The sequence below is a fragment of the Nymphaea colorata genome, chromosome 11, assembly GCF_008831285.2.
Source record: "Nymphaea colorata isolate Beijing-Zhang1983 chromosome 11, ASM883128v2, whole genome shotgun sequence".
Taxonomy (NCBI): domain Eukaryota; kingdom Viridiplantae; phylum Streptophyta; class Magnoliopsida; order Nymphaeales; family Nymphaeaceae; genus Nymphaea; species Nymphaea colorata.
In genome coordinates this window covers 13,642,855-13,660,374 of record NC_045148.1, presented here as the reverse complement: position 1 = coordinate 13,660,374, position 17,520 = coordinate 13,642,855, and the positions used below count along the sequence as shown (strand labels likewise).

Genomic DNA, 17,520 nt, shown 5'->3' with positions numbered 1-17,520 from the left:
CCCATGAAAACTATTGCTTGCATTCCCATTCTATACTTAACAGAGAGAAAATCAACCCTATAGGCATTAAGATAAATTCAGAGATTATCTACAGGTGTTCTAGTGACTCCATGCCATTGAAACCAAAAAGATTCTTTAGAAAAGGTATTTAACAGGGACAATATCAGCCCGATATCAACAAGCAGCAGACGCATTGCAGAACAACCACGTTCTCCAAATATAAAAGGATCTAAAATTGATCGAAAAACAGTTACTCATCCTGAAATTTTCAAATTAATCTAATTTTTGATCAGCTTCTCGGCCTTGAGAAAGAACCTCCTAAACCTTTTGGATTTCCGTGTTAACCGAGTCCTTGCAGCAAAGCAGCCATGCTCTCTCTCGCTCGCTCGGTCTGGCTTAGTGTGTTTCCGTCGATGACATGCAGCCAGGAGTCACATGCTTAATGACCAGGAGTGTAATTCAAAAAAGGATATGTTATCAAGTGTTTACAATTCTCTTTTTCTTTTATCTTTTCGTAGACAAATTTCGGATATGGGGTCCCAGGTAATATCGTATCATGAGATCCTTTTTTATCAGACAGGAAAAAAAGATTTCATTTGTTTTAACATGCAGTCAGTTGATTACTTAAGTGGTTAAATCCAGACAAAATTCTTTCTCAAATTGTTCAGTTGTGTTGTATGTGCTTTCTTAAGGAACCTGAACAGAGCTGCCTGTATCTTACCTAAGATAGGATCTGGCTTTTATGTCTTTGTCAGGAAATCTTATGAGGGGACCCAAGAAAAACACGACAGGCAGTGAAGCAATTCTGAAAAGCACCCGGTGTGCAGCCTCATGCGCGTTCAAAGGGAAGAAAGGAGCATGCTGGGGTTAAGAGGAACAGCCGTGGGTTTGACGGATTTATAAGTTGATGTTTTAATTTGAAATGTTTTGATCTTCAAATTATTCTCAACACAGCTCATCTTTTCTCCAATGAGAAGCTTTGAAGCCAATAGATTTCATCAGAATGATGGCTGTTTACCTTCATTTTCTAGTATGTTTGGTGGTTTCTTTCCTTGAGTGCATTTTTTCCGTTTGGCGCTTCTGCTACCAACTTGCTGTCGTCTGAAAGTGATGAGGGCAATACACAAATGAAGTAAATGCTGCGAAACAAAAAGGCCAAGGTTGTGACCTCTCTTACGCCATGTTGAGTGCAGTTCATATATGGGCTTCTTTAAGGAACTTGAATTACTGAAACACGCTATCTGACTTTTGAAGTTGATGGGAAGAAAACAAATGAAGTAAACGTTGAGAAAAAAGAAAGAGGTGTGATATTACTTTTAAGTGGCGTTCATATGTAGCTCACCAAGGACCTTGAACCATTAGAACAAGCCGTCCCGGGCTACCGGAGCGTTGCGTCAGGCGGAGGACTAGCAATTTGAACAAGCAACAAAGTCTCTCTCGACTGCGTTGACAAGTCCCGAGAATTTTTGCATCTTTGACTTTTGATTAGCTTACCTACCTCGTCAAGCCATTCATCCCGATCCCGTCACCTTTTCCTTCAGCATTCTTCAAAACATTTCCCTCATTTCCTCTTTGCTAATCTGTTCCTGTATCTAACTGTATTTTAATTTAATATTGGTTTGCTCCGATAGCCACATAAAACTCCTTTGAGTTTTGGTATTGCATCCACTACGAACTGGATAATTGGATAAATTTTTAGCAGTGTCTTCAACGTGGCATCTTGTCATATTAGCTGGTGCAATCGTTATTTGCCGCAAACTTAAATGATGCTGGCTGATAAGGGGTTCAAAAATTAAGCATTTCTTAAATATTTCAAAATACTATTTATTATTTCTTAAACAAAAGAAAAAAGGCATGATACAGGCCGATGCATAACAACCAAAACTCTGCACCAGACAGTAAATTACTGTTACTAACAATGCTGTTTTGAGTACATAAATTAATCGTTCTAAATTGCATACCTTCTGTTTCCAACATGAGAAATCACATAGTGAACAGACTTAGATGCACTTCCAGCAGCATAAAACGTGGGACTTGTGCCCATGCTACGAGAGCCTATGCCTGCCAAATTTAATTGGTCATCAAGCTAGTTGGACACCCGATATAGTACACTATCCATTTAAATGTGAACGTTTGGGTGAAACCCAATTAGATTTCATCGAGTAATGTTATATTTAGATCCAAAACCGATCTGTTGCTCATTGATTTTTCGCATTGACGACTGTACAATCAACGTGAAAGACTACGAATGAACAAAAAAGACTAAGAAACCAAGTAAATAAGCATCTACAGATGAACAACTGATGCGTAAGAACAAAACTACAAACTGCATCCCTATCAAAGAGATCTAGCTTCTAATTCTAACTGCAAAGGTGTAGTGCCAGCAAATAGAAAGAGAAACAAAAAGAGGAGAGGAGAAAACTTAGAATTTCAAAACTTAAGGGGCGGAATAAGACAGAACAAGCATCATTGGACCTTTGGTTTGGACTCATCTTCCTGACTAATAGTGGGAGCACCGCTGGAACTGTTGGTGGTGCTCTCCTCTCTATCACACTTAAGTAAAATGTCCTTCACCAAGCTCTCGCCACCAGACGGTGGTGGCCATGTTAGAGTCCCTGAAGATGAATAGCTGGCCATAGGCATCTGTCCATTGCTTGTGTCAGTTTTAGGTGGTCGCCCAGAAATGGCAGTGGCTAAGGCAATTGGCATGAGGCAAAGACCCTTGGTTTGCAAATACTGCATGGCTGAAGTTACGTTGGACTCCATTAGCTTTACCACTTCTTGCTCGAAAGCAATACTTTCCTGTGATTCAGGTAATTCAGCAGTCTGGGCCAGAGAAGCTGACAGTCGAAGACTGCTGGATCCCTGGTTTAAAGAAGAATGAAACAAAGGCTGAGAATTTATTGAGAAAAATTATAGATGCCACAGATGCAAAAGAACCATGATCATAATTCAGGGAACAGTACAGGTCACGTTTAACTCAAAGCATACACTGGAAAAATAAAACATTTATAATAATAGCAGTCGTTTGTATATAAGTCCTTTTTTCCTTTCGGTTGTTAATAAGGTGGCATTCCAAATGCTCTAGCAGTTTATGCCAAGGCACCTGCAACTCTTTAACTTCTATCCTCCAACTTGAAGGTCATAAATCCAACCCCCTGGGCAAATGGACACATCTCATGTTGACAACACACAAAAAAAAAAAAAAAAAAAAAAAAAAAAAAAAAAAAAAAAAAAAAAAAAAAAAAAAACGTTGTACTCTGTGAGGATGAAAGCAGGTACTATTACCAAAGTGAACAATAGGCCGGGATTCATCAAGTCAATCAAGCAGACTACTGAAAGTGGGCCAGAATGGGGCTGTGAGTGTTGATGAGTGGCCAGAGGACCGCAGAAACCAGAGTCACCTGATAACTGCTAACTTTCAGGTTGGGGTGTCTGTCACGCCACTGGGGACCAGTCATCCTGTTGGAGAAGGTTGTCCTTACCCAGACAAACAATTTACTTTCATATCAAAGGATACAATAAAAACAAGAAAAAGGTACTAGAGAAAGAAGAATAGCAGCAGCCAGAAAAGCAGGTCTCCTATTGTTGTAAAGACATTAATTATGTGCAGATATCAAAAATACAGGAAAAAAGAAAACTTTCGTATAAACTCAGCCATATAATGATCAAAATTGAAACAAGTGTCTTTACTTTTCACAAGTAAAACCATCTATAAAGAAGCACCGAAACAAATATTGCACCTGAGATTGAGCATCAGTAATAAGAGGGGCAACTGCTCCTGCTGCACCAAGTCTGCTCATGCTCAGTACCTGCCTCAGATAAGCATTGTCATCCACAAGGGATGAAAAAAATAAAAGCAAAGGAGAATACGGATAAGGCTTAACCTTGACTTGCAACTGCAGAAATTTGACGTATTCAATAATTTCATCAAGCATTGATGCCTTGTCTGTCTGCAAAAGGACATTGAGTGATTAAAGACCAAATACAAGAATCATCTAGGCAAAAAAGAAAAGCACCAGTTCATGGATGGGAAAAGTTTACATTCTCAATGGAAACATCATGCCTAGTAAAATAAACTGCACAAAAAAAACTAAATGATATTCGCCAACTCATTCCTATGAGAAATATGTACAGAGCTGGTGCATCAGATTGCGTAAGTTGATCTTGATTGACATGCTAGAAGTTGGCACTACAGCAAGGAAAGAGAGACAGTGAAGGGGTGGTAGATTTGAGATGTGAGGTCTTGGACAATTGGAAATAGGCCACTGTGAGCTAAACCAAGTAACAACCACAATAAAACTCGAACAAGCAAGAGGTTCACAAGCTCAAACATGGACAACTCTCTCCTTCTATCAAAATGCACACACACACACACACACACACACACATTGGCAGGGAAATCCTCCTTCCATGCCCATGTCCAGCAGAAAACGAAGGTCAGACCTAGGCTAGTTTTGTTATGGGTTCTAGGCTTAGAGTTCCTAGGTGAAAAGCACAGCCTCAGATGAGGTTGCAAGGTGAAAAAGTTGTACCTTATGAAAAAGTCAAAAGGAAAGCACATGTTCAATGGTTCCAGTAACAATAGGAGGCTGAAGGCATGAACCACAGCAGCATACCAACAGACCCAGATTATAAGCAACTACAAAAGTTTGTCTCCAAAGATACCTTATTAGAGTTTGGGACAAGTTCCTGTAAATTCTTCATCCTTTCAGCTATTTTTTCTCTCCGAAGCTGCACATTTAAATCATGTTTTAACAAGCACACTCTTCAACCAATTAAAAATAAGTCATATAAAAGAATAATCCAAGATAAAGACTATCCACAGAAATTAGCAATGAAAAGGACATGACTCCTAATATGAAAATAGTCGTACTACATTTAGAGAAATTTCACCCACAAATTGAACCCTACTTACTCGTTCAGCAATACTATGTGGATCAGTTGCCTGTCCTCGACGTGCTCTAACACGTGCTCTTACAGCTCCGCTGCAACCTCCACTAGTAGCAGTTGTGGGTTGTAAATGAGATATAGAGGTAGAATTTCCAGATAGATTTAGGGAATTCACTTCACCAGATTGTAATGGCTAAGAACAATGATATACAACAAAAATTTAGACAAGTAGCAAGTAAGATGAAGATGGTCACACCAAGAAATTCGGGCTAAAGATTAAGATGGCCAGCAGAAAACGTACTATTTTGTGTTGGGGTTGGAATACGACAGTTTGAGAGCATGCAACTTGCGACCTAGTGGCGACAGAGGGCAACTGAACCCTTTGATTCTCCTGCATAATTTGTCAACACATATCTCACATAAAAAGAAGATACACATGTAAAAGATAAGTCATGCATTCCCATAAAGAACGTTTATTAACTTACAGATACAATCGGTATGTTGTTCACTGACGGATGACTCTCGCCAAGGCATGCCTTTTTAAGAAGATCTTCATCAGTCTCTACAAGGTCGTCATGCAAATTAAAACCGTCCAGGTTTCCCTGGCCCAGGATTTCAGGGAAGCTGGAAACACCTGCATATGATGTGCTCCAAGAAGACGGAACAGAAGGAAGAGGATTGGCATCTCCAAATGGCTTTTCATACCGTGACATATCACAGCCATTGCTTGCAATGGAACCTGCCTCAGGAAGAGTACCAGCTGAATCTACTGAATTTCCGAGAATGGGATGAATATGTGATGAGCCATGAGCGCCTCTAGTTTGACTTGCCGCGTTCAACTGAAATCCCACCAATCTGTTCCTGATCTCCCCGTGCAAAGGTGTGTGATTGTCCTTGTCTAAAGATTGCTGACCGGACACGAACCCTTTGTTATGACTGAGGCATGGATTTTCGGAAGTAAAAGAGTTACCGTCGCCCGAAATATCATTCATTCCTTGAGAAGATGGGCGCCCTATAACATGACTTGCGGAAACCAAGCTAGATTCAGGGTTCTTGTCATGCGGTTCATGCCCTTGATATGCACTGACCGAATCAACGAGAAAGCCATTTGTTGGATCTGCAGGATTGACAGCCCAGGATTGTCTTTCTGTTGGATTCATCTCAACCCATTGAGTGGAGGAAAATAGATGATCAAGATAGCCATCCATAGTAGTGGAGTAATATGTTCTGAGAGTTGGACGATTTCTGTGGTTGAGATTACAAAATTGTCTTTTGGGGATATTTTCATACAGCAGTGAAGCTGCTAGTACATCTGTGTCAGCAATATCGCATAACAAAATCAACTAATGGAAAACGGGCAGCAACCTATGCTTTTATCACTAGAAGAACACAGCAATTTGCCCATTTCTGAAGCCAATATACGCATGATGGATTTTTTAAAGCCTCTATAGATTCTCCAACTATCGGCAAACTAAATTAGTGCCACTGCCAAGCAACCCCCCCCCCAGTATTGCCTAGCTTCAAGAGATAATGATCAATATCCTATATTTATACCAGGAGGAAGAGGGAAAAGCACGCAGGTTACCATTTGTCGAGTGCTGCCTTGTGATGCTAGAAGAGGTCGCGGTATCAACTATCAACAGAGATGGAGGTCAGAAAACGTCGAACAACCGACGGACGCCCTTTCCAAATTTCAGATAAACGTCAGTGGTGGGGGCGCGGCGAGGGGAGCGAGAGAGAGAGAAATTCCGTTTCTCCTTCCTCTTTTTCTTCGAAGTTAATGGGGAAGAAGAAACGGAAAAATGAGAGAAAGAGAGAGTCACGCAGAAGCCACAGTCGAAGTCAGCAGCTTCACAGGAAAATCATCGATTTAATTGGGAGAGAGAATGGGAGAAAATTGAATGGAAAAAACTGAATTGATAGACAGCAAATAAATTCAGTTCTATTTTGGGATGGATGGCCGATTGCGAGCGTTCCTTCGTTTTCTTCGAATTAGAAAGGATCCCGGAGTAAGGCTCTATTTTAGCTATAATTCTAAAAGAGGCTTAGGTTTCGGTTTTTCTTTGTGAAAGCCTCATTTACGCATACAAGTGGTAACCGCTAAGCAAAACCCACCAGCGGAACTTTGTCCCGTTAGAGCACACGAGAAACCTTACGTTCATTTCAGATTGTTTATACTTCTAGTTGGAAATCGCTTGCTAGTTTTATATAGAAAAGGTCTTAATATTGACATTCAATTCAATCTGACAGATTTTTTACTTGGGCGTTACGAGACAACAGTAGTTTAGGGTTTCAATTCAAACATCACTATAAAAAAATAGAATAGAATTTCTTTTGTTAGATTACAACTCAAAATTGGGGGTCATAAATGAAATTTTCCATTTAAAAACGACTGCATTTATTGTTTTTGTTGGGCAAAAAATGTCCTATGTTCTTTCTAAAGCAGAGTCGGTATCTGAAAGTTCCTGGATTGGTTTGAGAAGAAGACTGCGAGTGGTACTGCAGAGGTTGAACAGTTGCACCGAACCCAAATGGTTGGGAAGGTCTTCAAAACAGCAGCAATTCCTGCAGGCCAGGCCACCAAAAACCACGGCCAACCCAGGTCCCGGATTCCCGGCTCCGGGGACTCTCTTGCACCAAAAATCCCACGGAAACCTGAATCCCCACTTGCATAATCCCCTGGCTAAACGGCCCGGTCTCTTGCACCAAAAATCCCACGAAGACTTGAATCCCCACTTGCTTAATCCCATGTCTGAACTTATGCTGCTGATCCCCAGCGCAGATGAGAAGCGCGGCGCCGGAAAGAAGGGGCAACCGGTTAACTTTGCATGCAGGGGACTCTTTCTGTCAATAATCGAAAACGAAGGACTTTTTCGAATGGCAAGAAGACGAAAAAGAAATTCCCCCCCCCCCAATTTTTATATTATTGATTATTTTTCAAAAGCAAACGCCTTTTTCTCAAAGCGATCGAACCTGACGGGACGGGGAACTCCGACGTGTTGAATTCCAATTGGCCCACGTTTTTCGGCTTTCTGTTCAGCTCAACTGCTTCAATGTTCATGGCCTTGCATCTTTTTAATACTTAATGATGATAACGCCGAATTTTAGTGCAACCGCCCCCGCTAGTCTGAGTAGGCCTTGTGCTAAGAAGAACTTAAATGGATCTGGATCTGGTCACATCGCACTTCAAACCTGAACTGGCAGACGACGATGGATGCCAGCAGAGTTTAGTTTGACCAGGATGAAGACCGGGTCTCCTCTTATGGAAATCCGATTATCCAAATCGTTATCTGACTTGCATGGATCCCTAATCTGGTTATCTATCTCAAGCAGAGATGTTTGAAATAGAGGAAGAAGAAGCACGAAGAGGTTCACAAGATTCATGGGAGAATGTTGACTCACCTGACAGGCAAGAAAGAATTATGGCAAAATTTTCCGACCCGAAGCGGTGACGGAAATTATATTTTATGAGGAGTCCGTTCAAGCGTCGATTCAGATATTGAACCTCAACGACTGGCTTCTAAGTGGGTACTACACACCATTGACAGCCCGGGGAAGTTCAGGCTCTTCACAGTGTTCTGGGAATTTGATTTTGAGCATTACCATTCTGGTCTCTCGCGTAGGATGGACCCTGGCCTTGCCAATAAAAGAGGATCTCTTCAAAATTCAAACGAAGCAATCTAACCAAACCATATATTATTATATTCAGTTCATAATTCCTACTGTCTGACGTCCATGTGACCTCGGGATTGCCGTCGGGAACTGTTCACTTTTCAATGCAAGACCCATATTTTTTTGTATATATACCACAGTACAACACCATGTGAACTATTTGACTTTAGCAACGTCAATGGCTTCTGCATTAGATTGAGAGAAAAGGAAAGAAAGATTCAAGAGGCCGTCCTCATCTGAACCTTGGAAAAGGTGCTTTCTCTCCCTCTCTCAGATATTCTCCAACACAGAGTTTACCTAATGTTGTGCTTACAAGAACTGAATTTTCTGCCTTCAGTTGTGTTAATCAACTTTGCACATATTATGTCATTTATAAAGTTAATTTGGCTGGTGATAACTCAACATGCGGACAACATTTCTCCGACATTATAGAAACATCGGTCCGATGTTCCAGAAGTAGTACAACTTTACATTGGAAAACATGATTGAGAGAATGGTACCTATCAAATTAGCGGGCCGGTGAACCTCCAGGTAATGAAATTTGACGAACTAAGTTGCAACTCTTGAAAATTAATATGTACATCGTAAAGGGGTTGGTTATATATATACAGAGCTGCATCTTTGAAGGGAGTTGAAACTGGATCATCCGTTATGGAATTACTCGTCACATAATTACTGTACAAAGTAATGATACACCTTTTTGTTATTTTATGGAAAATTTGATATAAGAGCCTGGGGAGGCAATGCTGCTTGCTTGAAGCTTGAGCCTTTTAAAGCAAATAAAATTTATTAGAAACAACTAAATAGGCATAATGGCCGCTTGAGTTTCACCCATGTGCGGAGGATGACTAACAATTGCATTCAGGACGATGGTACGCCATAAGTCCATGCTCTCCTTAATTGATGTCATCTGCAAAATCTTTTTAAGTTGGCTTCCTTCAAGCTGGGCAGATGCGTCTGATTGACCTAAGCAATTAGCCAGATACTTTTATGCAACATTTTCATGCTTCGTTTACTGAATCTTCTCAAATCTAATTTTTCCATGTATTTAGCTGATCAAGTACTATATGACCAGAGCCGACATTTTCTTCTGGGGATCTGAACCCAGAAAAAAAAAACTAACCTACTCAAGTTGGTGGGCCAGAGAGTGCAAGCGACCAAGTTGCGAGAATCTTATGAAACACGAATAATGTCAATTTAGCGGCAATATTAAAATTAGGCTACCTCTTCTTCAGACAGTGAGGTCTCGTCTCAAGGTTACTCTAACTGAAGGCTTGCCAAGTAGCGGCTGCCACTTGGATTTCGTCAGAAAAGAATGCTTAACCTTCAGCTCCAGAGAGTGTCAGACTGAAGCATGGCAGCCACACCTTGGCTTTTGTGTCTTCAAAAGTAGTTTAGAAAGTTTGAGGTAATGAATGCCCTTGATGCCCCGTTAGCCATTCATGTAAAGTCAACTAGTGCAGTTTATGCTATGCCTCTGTGAAGGTTCAATACGAGTGTTTGCGGGTGCCACTGGCCTGTGTAACGTAAAAACATGTACAGTTTCCCCGAGCAGGCCCTGACATAAACATGAAAAAAACCACTAAAATACAAAATATGTCAAAGAAAGACTATTTGACCGTAGATTTAATCTCCAACATTTTTCACTCTTAAATTGGCAACGAGTTGCCCTTAAGATACACAAGTGGTCTTCCTCTGTACATGTCCTGGGCTTCTCATGCTGGATAAGATCTAAGGTCATCAAAACAGCGCCTAAAGTTATTCAGGAAATGAAAGGACAAATTCTCCAATTACTAGAATACATTAATATTATAAATACACGAATGAATAGAAGCCATATTAGAATATGAAACTTGTATTCCTAGACTACCCAGGAATTTCCCCAGATCACTCCTCGTTACCCGTGCAAAAAAATTGTTACAAAGTACTCACCAAGAAAATTTAGGAGCAAAAATGGTTGGGAAATGGTTTTCTCATTTTATTTTATTTTTTGGCTGCACATACCTGACGGAATACAAATTACTACGTACTTAATTTGCTCGCATCTAAACGACGTATCTCCCAGAAAGAAGTTCAGACCATGTACATCACCACAAAAGGATGAGGCAAAAGCTGTTCAATACGTAAACATAAATATCACATAAGCAGACGGAAACGAAGTTTTAACATGCTAGATACAACTGCATTGCTGGATGATCTGATGAACGCTTTAGGTCCATTTCTACTTTATGAATGATCCACTGCAGGCCTTCTAACTCCTGTGTATAATACAATAAAATCAGCTGAAAGAAAACACACTTGATAAAGATCAGAAGAAAGGGGAAGAAAAGCTTGCCTTTACAATATCATGGTATTGCCTTGCGATTGTATCAAAATGAGGGTCAACACCTTGATACTCACGAAGCTTGTTACCTGATTGTTGTAGTAGTCGTATGACCCAAAAAAAGGATAAATCACAGTCAACATTAAAAGCCAAGTTATTTTTGCTTAATTTTGTTCATTTTATGCATTATGTAGCATATTGCTCTTATATTTCTCAATAGTCCAAACTACTCCAATATATGCAAGGCACAATACACTTTATTCCACAATTGCCTTTACAATATCATGGTATTCCTTAAAGCATCTAAAAGCAGTTGAGCCAATAAATGATTTTCTTTATAGTCAAGTGACTGACTTCTGCTGAAAAACTGATAAATGTAGGATTTTCATCTGATAACATACCTATCCTTCAATAACTTACCTATCCTTAATAGCCAGTGCTCACACAACGAAAATTGTCCGGTGAATACAACGAAAATTGTCAACTGATTTAGATGCACATGCAAATATGAAACCCAGATATCTTTGGACAATTTGAACTGATTATTTTTCAGATGCATAAACATTCCAATTATCTCGAAACAAGAGAAGAAGATTCACTTTCATCAGCCATTAGGCTGGGACTAAGATCATTCTGAGGCCTGCATAAGCCTACAGCAAGTTCAGAAGTGAAACAAAAATGTCTGGGTGTTAGCATCCCAAAATTTTCATTGGTTTTGGAGTGCTCCAGAAAAATAAGGTTTTTTTTTTGAAAGATGAAAGAAAGGGACTCGCCCGTCGGTACGATGATCGACCGTTCCCGGCGCCTTTACCGGGGGTAATCAACCCAAGGACTATGTTTATCATTGATGCATTTCGTTTTAACTTAAACATCTTTTTTATTCTATATGCGGTGTAGAAAATATTGAAAGTTTGGAGTTTCAAACTTTTGAAAAGGTTCTTGAAGAATTGCTTGAAAATGTGAAATGTTTTGAGGAAAAAGTGAAACTAGTAAATATCATTTGAAAAGCTTTTGAAAACATTTTGAAATCATTTTAATGTTCTCTTAAGACTTTAAGTAGGTTTGAGATTTTGCTCTAATTCGGTTACCACCTAACTAGAGCTCCATCCCTTCTTGCTTAAGTTCCTTTGGAGAGGTGCTTGTGATCATAAGTGAAATAAAGGGTGAGAATGCATGGATGCATTTACCCTATATGATTGAAAAAATGTAAAACATTCCTACCACAACATTCATCTAATGTTATTCCTACCACAACATACATCTAAGATTTCGTTGTTATAATTATTGTACATAAGAAGAAAAAGTTTTTGAAAAGGAATAGAGATTGTAGACCATCAAGCATGATTCCAACATTGGGTCATTACTTAGTTTGTGGTCTTATTGAGGTTGGTATATAGAAGTTCATGAGATGAGAGTGTTAAAAAGAATATAAAAGATAAAACACTCTTATAAAAGGAAAGAGAGAGATAGAAAAAGACATGCATACATGTGTACATACCATCACATATACACATATATGAAAGCTTAAGAGAAAAAGATGTATTGATTCGGAGAAAAAAAGAGATTTTAGAGGAAAAGAAAAATATCATACGCATATATGGGTATGAGAAATTTTATAAGAGAAGATATTTGTCTTGAAAAGAGGAATAAATATTTGAAAGAGAGAAAATGGAGCACATGTACATACGTATTAATGCACATATGAAAATTTATAAAATAAAAAATGAAAGCATAGAGAGAGAAAGATGGGGGTCATCATGCTGGCATAAATGTATATAACATGTGTATACATCCATACCTTCGCAAGATTAGAAAAATCAATGAACAAGTTAAAATTACCAACTTCAAATTTAATGTGGGCCGGAGGGGAGCTTGGACTCATGCAAAAGTCTAAGCTAAGTCCCTAAGGCCATGTTAAAAGGTTCTTTTTGAAAATGTTTTGGAAAATATGATTTATATAAGCATAGAATGTTATTATTTGGTTTGTTGTAAGAGATATATTTCTTCCACCGTTGGGTATGGAAGAAAACAAGCAACATAACGAGGCACTCGTTAGGGTTCCTAATGTGATGATTAAGAAGGAAACTAGCGCAAAATGATATGAAAATGCATATTAACATGTACATTTTCGTGAGGGTTTATCTCGGGTTGGACAAGTCCCAACCTCAAAGATTAATATGAAAATAAAGAGTCCCCAAACCACACTCTTATTCCCGACATGCATTCACATGTAAGTAAAGAACCAAGCAACTATGCATGCATAATATATAGATAACTTTCAAGGAAGGAAAGAAAGAAAGAGGATGATGGACAAAGCAAAGTTCAATTAGGAGGGAAGACATGATGTAACTATGAATTGATATACCACCTCATCTTCTCATGTTCCCGGTGCACTTGAGTATAGTCTCTTGACTCTAAAATAGAGATTGGGAGCTTTCTCTTTTGGCCATGGAGAATTGAGGAAGAGAGGAAAATAAAAGGAAACAAAAGAACAATAAGAATGTATTTATGAAAAGAAAGAACATGATTAAAATGAAAGATCATCTCATCTTTCCATGTTCCCGATGTACTTGAGCATAGCATCTTGTCTCTAAAAAGAGATTGATAGCTATCTCCTTTGGTCATGGGAAGAGGAAGAAGAAAAAAAAATATAAAATAAAATAACAAGAACAAGACTATATTGAAGAAATGAAATAACAATAACAACAAAAATATATTCATTAAGGAAAAGAATAACAACAACAAGACTATATTGAAGAAATGAAATAACAGTAACAACAAAAATATATTCATTAAGGAAAAGAATAACATCAACAAGAATATATTGAAGAGAAAAAAGAGCAAGAAGATATTGATAAAGAGAAAGAACAAGAACAACAAGAATACTTGAAAGAGCATGATTTAATCATAAAATAAAATATCATCTCATCTTCTCATGCTCCCAGTGCATTTGAGCATAGCCTCTTGTCTCTAAAAAGAGGTTGAGTGCTATCTCCTTTGGCCATGGGGAGATGAAGATGTGAAGAGAAAATGAAAACAACAACAAGACTATATTTAAGAAAAAGAAATAACATAATAATAAGAATATTAATGAAAAGAAAGAAGAGAGAAATGAGAGGGATAAAGATTACATACCTCTAATGGGAAATGACCTAAGAAAGATGAACACCTTCACTTGAAGATCCCCTTTTGAATGAAGCTCCAAGAGTGCTTGCTCTAAGTTGGAGAAGGAAATGAAAAGAGGAAGAGGGAGATAGAGAGAGCTCAAGAGAAACTCTAAGTCTTCAAGTGAGAATACACTAGAGTTTCTCGCAATGACCAATCTTGTCCAAGAGGGAGGATATGGGGGGGGGGGGGTATTTATAGAGGATTTTGGAGCCAAAACCCAAAATTTGAATTTTTTGACCTAAAAAGACTAAAATCACCCTCCAAAAGGAGATTTTTTTGGCCAAAAGGAAGGGCAAATCGGTCTTGTCCACCCAAAAAGACTAAAATTACCCTCTAAAAGGATGTTTTTTGGTCAAAAGGAGAGGTAAATTGGTCTTGTTTACCAAAAAGACTAAAATCACCCTCTAAAATGAGGTTTTTTGGTCAAAAGGAGGGGCAAATCGGTCTTGTTTGAAAAAGACTAAAATCACCCTCTAAAAGGATGTTTTTTGATCAAAAGGAGGGGCAAATCGGACTTGTTTAAAAAAAAGACTAAAATCATCCTCTAAAAGAAGGTTTTTGGTAAAAAGAAAGAGCAAATTAGTCTTAAATGATTGATTTGGATCTGAACTTGGGTTTTGGATCTAAAATTAGTATTTTGGATTTAATTTGGATCTGAAAGTTCTATTTTGGATTTAATTTGGATCTGAGAGTAGTATTTTGGATTTAATTTGGATCTGAAAGTAGTATTTTGGATTTAATTTGGATCTGAAAGTAGTATTTTGGATTTACTTTGGATCTAAGAGTAGTATTTTGGATTTAATTTGGATCTGAAAGTTGTATTTTGGAAATCTTGTGCCTAAATTTGAATTTCGCACTTGTGTAAAACATCATAGTCCTTTAGAAAAATTTGGGGTGATTACAGATGCCCCTCTTTGTTAATAAGCCGGTGTTAGCCGTGCTTAGTGACAAAGATAAACGCCACAAATTTTTCAAACAAGACATTTTCATCGAGATGTTTCAGACTTTACCCCTTACCTGAATGGGTTGTTTGAGCTTAAATTGCAGGTTTAACCCCTTACCTGCATGGGTTTGCCGATTTCAAATTCAGGTTTAACCCCCTGAATGGGTTGCCTTGACTTGCATCACAAGTTGAACCCTTTAACTGTGTGGGTTGCTTTGGCTTGTAGCACAGGTTTAACCCCTTTGCCTGCATGGGTTGCTTTGGCTAGCATTGCAGGTTTAACCCATTGCCTGCATGGGTTGCCCTCATATTGCAGGTTTAACCCTTTACCTGCACGGGTTGCTCTCAAGCCCTGAGCGATAAAAAAAAATAAAAATGCCCCAGTTTAATTGTCATGTTTTACAACTAGGAAGAATCTAGATTGAATAGTCGATGTGGAAACACAAATTTTTTGACATTGATTGGAAAATGAATACAAGAGAACTAGGCATAAAATTTCTTGAGGTGAAGGGCATTAACAGGATCGGTAAATTCCACCCCATCAGCATCAATTAGTCGGTATGAATTGTGGGGCAAAACTTCCTTAATGACATATGGGCCTTCCCAATTTGGTGCCCACTTGCCTCGTGGTCGTCCTCTCAGGTACACTGCAGATCGTAGGACTGAATCATTCACTTTGAACTGTCTCTCGATAACTGACTTGGCAAATTGTCTGGCTACCCTTTGGCGATAAGCTTCAGCATGTTCAGCCACTTTTAGCCTCTTTTCATCTAGCAAATCGAGTTGCATTAGCCTTTTTTGTTGATATTGAGTAAGAGGGAGCTCTATGAGAGAAGCGAACTTCAAAGCAGGTTTCAACACATGTAATGGTAGAACCACTTCTGTTCCATAGACTAGCTCTGCTGGAGTGGCATTTGTTGGAGTTCTCATAGTGGTGCGATATGCCCATAGAGCGTTGTGCATCTTTTCATGCCAATCTCTTCCAGTTTCTACTGTCCGTTCCAAGATGCGGATCAGGATCTTGTTGGTAGCCTCTGCTTGCCCATTGCCTTGGGGGTAATAAGGAGCTGAAAAATGGTGCGTGATGTGGTACTTGCTGCACAATTGCCTCATCTTTTCGTTCTTGAAATGAGTTCCGTTGTCTGATACTATATCATGAGGGACTCCAAATCTGCAAAGAAGATTTTTGTGAATGAATGACACTACATGACGTCCTTCCACTGTTCTGAGTGTGACGACTTCTACCCACTTTGTAAAATAATCTGTTGCAGCAAAAAAATACTTATGGCCGTTAGAAGCTGCAGGGGATATCGGTCCGACTACGTCAAAGGCCCACATTGAAAATGGCCAAGGAGATGTCACAGAATGCAAGTGAGAGGCTGGGGCATAAATTACTGGAGCATGCAGTTGGCATTCTTTGCATCTTTTGACAAATTGGTGACAATCTTTTTGCATGGTAGGCCAATAATACCCTGCTCAAATTATTTGTTTGGTGAGGGTTTGGTAACCAACATGGCCTCCACAATCTCCTCGATGTGATTCTTCGATTACTTTCTTTGCCTCATCATCATCAAGGCACCGAGAATATTCAGTGCTAAATCCACGTCTGTATAATACCCCTGTTATGATAAAATACCTCGCTGACATACGTTGTATTGCTTTTTGTTCATTTTTAGACATTTTAGTCGGGAATTCTCCGCTTTTAATGTACCTTTTGATGTCATGGTACCAAGGCGTATTCCCCCCTTGGATATGATGAACATGCGTCATCGTTTCAAAAGCAGGGTGTTCTAATCTTCCAATCTCAAAAGAACGGATTGCTTCATTGGTTCGAAAAGTGATGGTTGATCCTAAGCTCGCGAGGCCATCCGCAATAGGGTTACCTTCTCTCTTTACGTGAGCCAATTGTACTTCTTCGAATTGACAGATTAAGGAGGTAGCAATTTCTTGATATGGCACAAACTTTTCATCTTTGACTTGCCATTCTCCATTCACTTGATTTATAATAAGCTGAGAGTCGCCGAAGGCATTCACTCTTTTCACTTGAAAACTCAATAAAGAACGAAGTCCTTGTATGAGGGCTTCATATTCAGCCATGTTATGGGTACATGGAAAATCAAGTTTCAAAGAGTACGGGATCATTTCGCTTTCTGAAGTGATGAGTAAGATGCCTATGCCTGCTCCCATCACATTTCTGGACCCGTCAAAGTACATCTTCCATGTCGGACCCGTTTCCAATCTTAGTACATGTTCATCTGGAAACTCATCATTTGTTCTGATTTCTTCGTACTGAGGGAAGTCTGCTAACTGATCCGCAATTGCTTGTCCTTTGATTGACTTTTGAGACACATATTCAAGATCATATTGCATCAACAGAACTTGCCATTTTGCGATACGCCCATTAAGGAATGGTTGTTCCAAGATGTACTTGAGAGGATTTAGTTTGGAGAGTATCTTGACCTCACAAGCTAATAAATAATGTCTCAACTTCTGACACATCCAAACCAATGCCAGACAAGTT

The 17,520-nt window shown here is 39.1% G+C and overlaps 1 protein-coding gene across 2 annotated transcripts; it reads right to left on the bottom strand.

Annotated features, from left to right (window-relative positions):
* Positions 1 to 2,249: 2,249 nt before the first annotated feature.
* LOC116264051 (transcription factor bHLH49-like) lies at positions 2,250 to 6,812 on the bottom strand. 2 transcript variants are annotated; one of them, XM_031643970.2, is made up of 8 exons: positions 6,479 to 6,812; positions 5,379 to 6,205; positions 5,195 to 5,284; positions 4,919 to 5,086; positions 4,669 to 4,734; positions 3,888 to 3,953; positions 3,744 to 3,812; positions 2,250 to 2,865 (listed from the first exon to the last, which is right to left on the bottom strand). In XM_031643970.2, the coding sequence occupies exons 2-8, from the start codon at positions 6,099 to 6,101 to the stop codon at positions 2,467 to 2,469; spliced, it is 1,581 nt and encodes a 526-aa protein (XP_031499830.1). In that variant the 5' UTR covers positions 6,102 to 6,205; positions 6,479 to 6,812; the 3' UTR covers positions 2,250 to 2,466. The 2 variants fall into 2 exon arrangements, with proteins under 2 accessions (XP_031499830.1, XP_031499829.1); XM_031643969.2 differs by having other exon boundaries at positions 5,379 to 6,812.
* Between the last annotated feature and the right edge of the window lie 10,708 nt (positions 6,813 to 17,520).

What these genes read in the sequence shown, in the direction of transcription:
- LOC116264051 (XM_031643969.2), bottom strand. Translation starts at nt 6,101, where the DNA reads ATGGATGGCTATCTTGATCATCTATTTTCCTCCACTCAATGGGTTGAG. An exon ending in ACAACATACCGATTGTATCT is followed by an intron (nt 5,285 to 5,378) that starts GTAAGTTAATAA and finishes CAAATTATGCAG; the next exon opens with GAGAATCAAAGGGTTCAGTT. An exon ending in TTGTCCCAAACTCTAATAAG is followed by an intron (nt 3,954 to 4,668) that starts GTATCTTTGGAG and finishes GTCCTTTTGCAG; the next exon opens with ACAGACAAGGCATCAATGCT.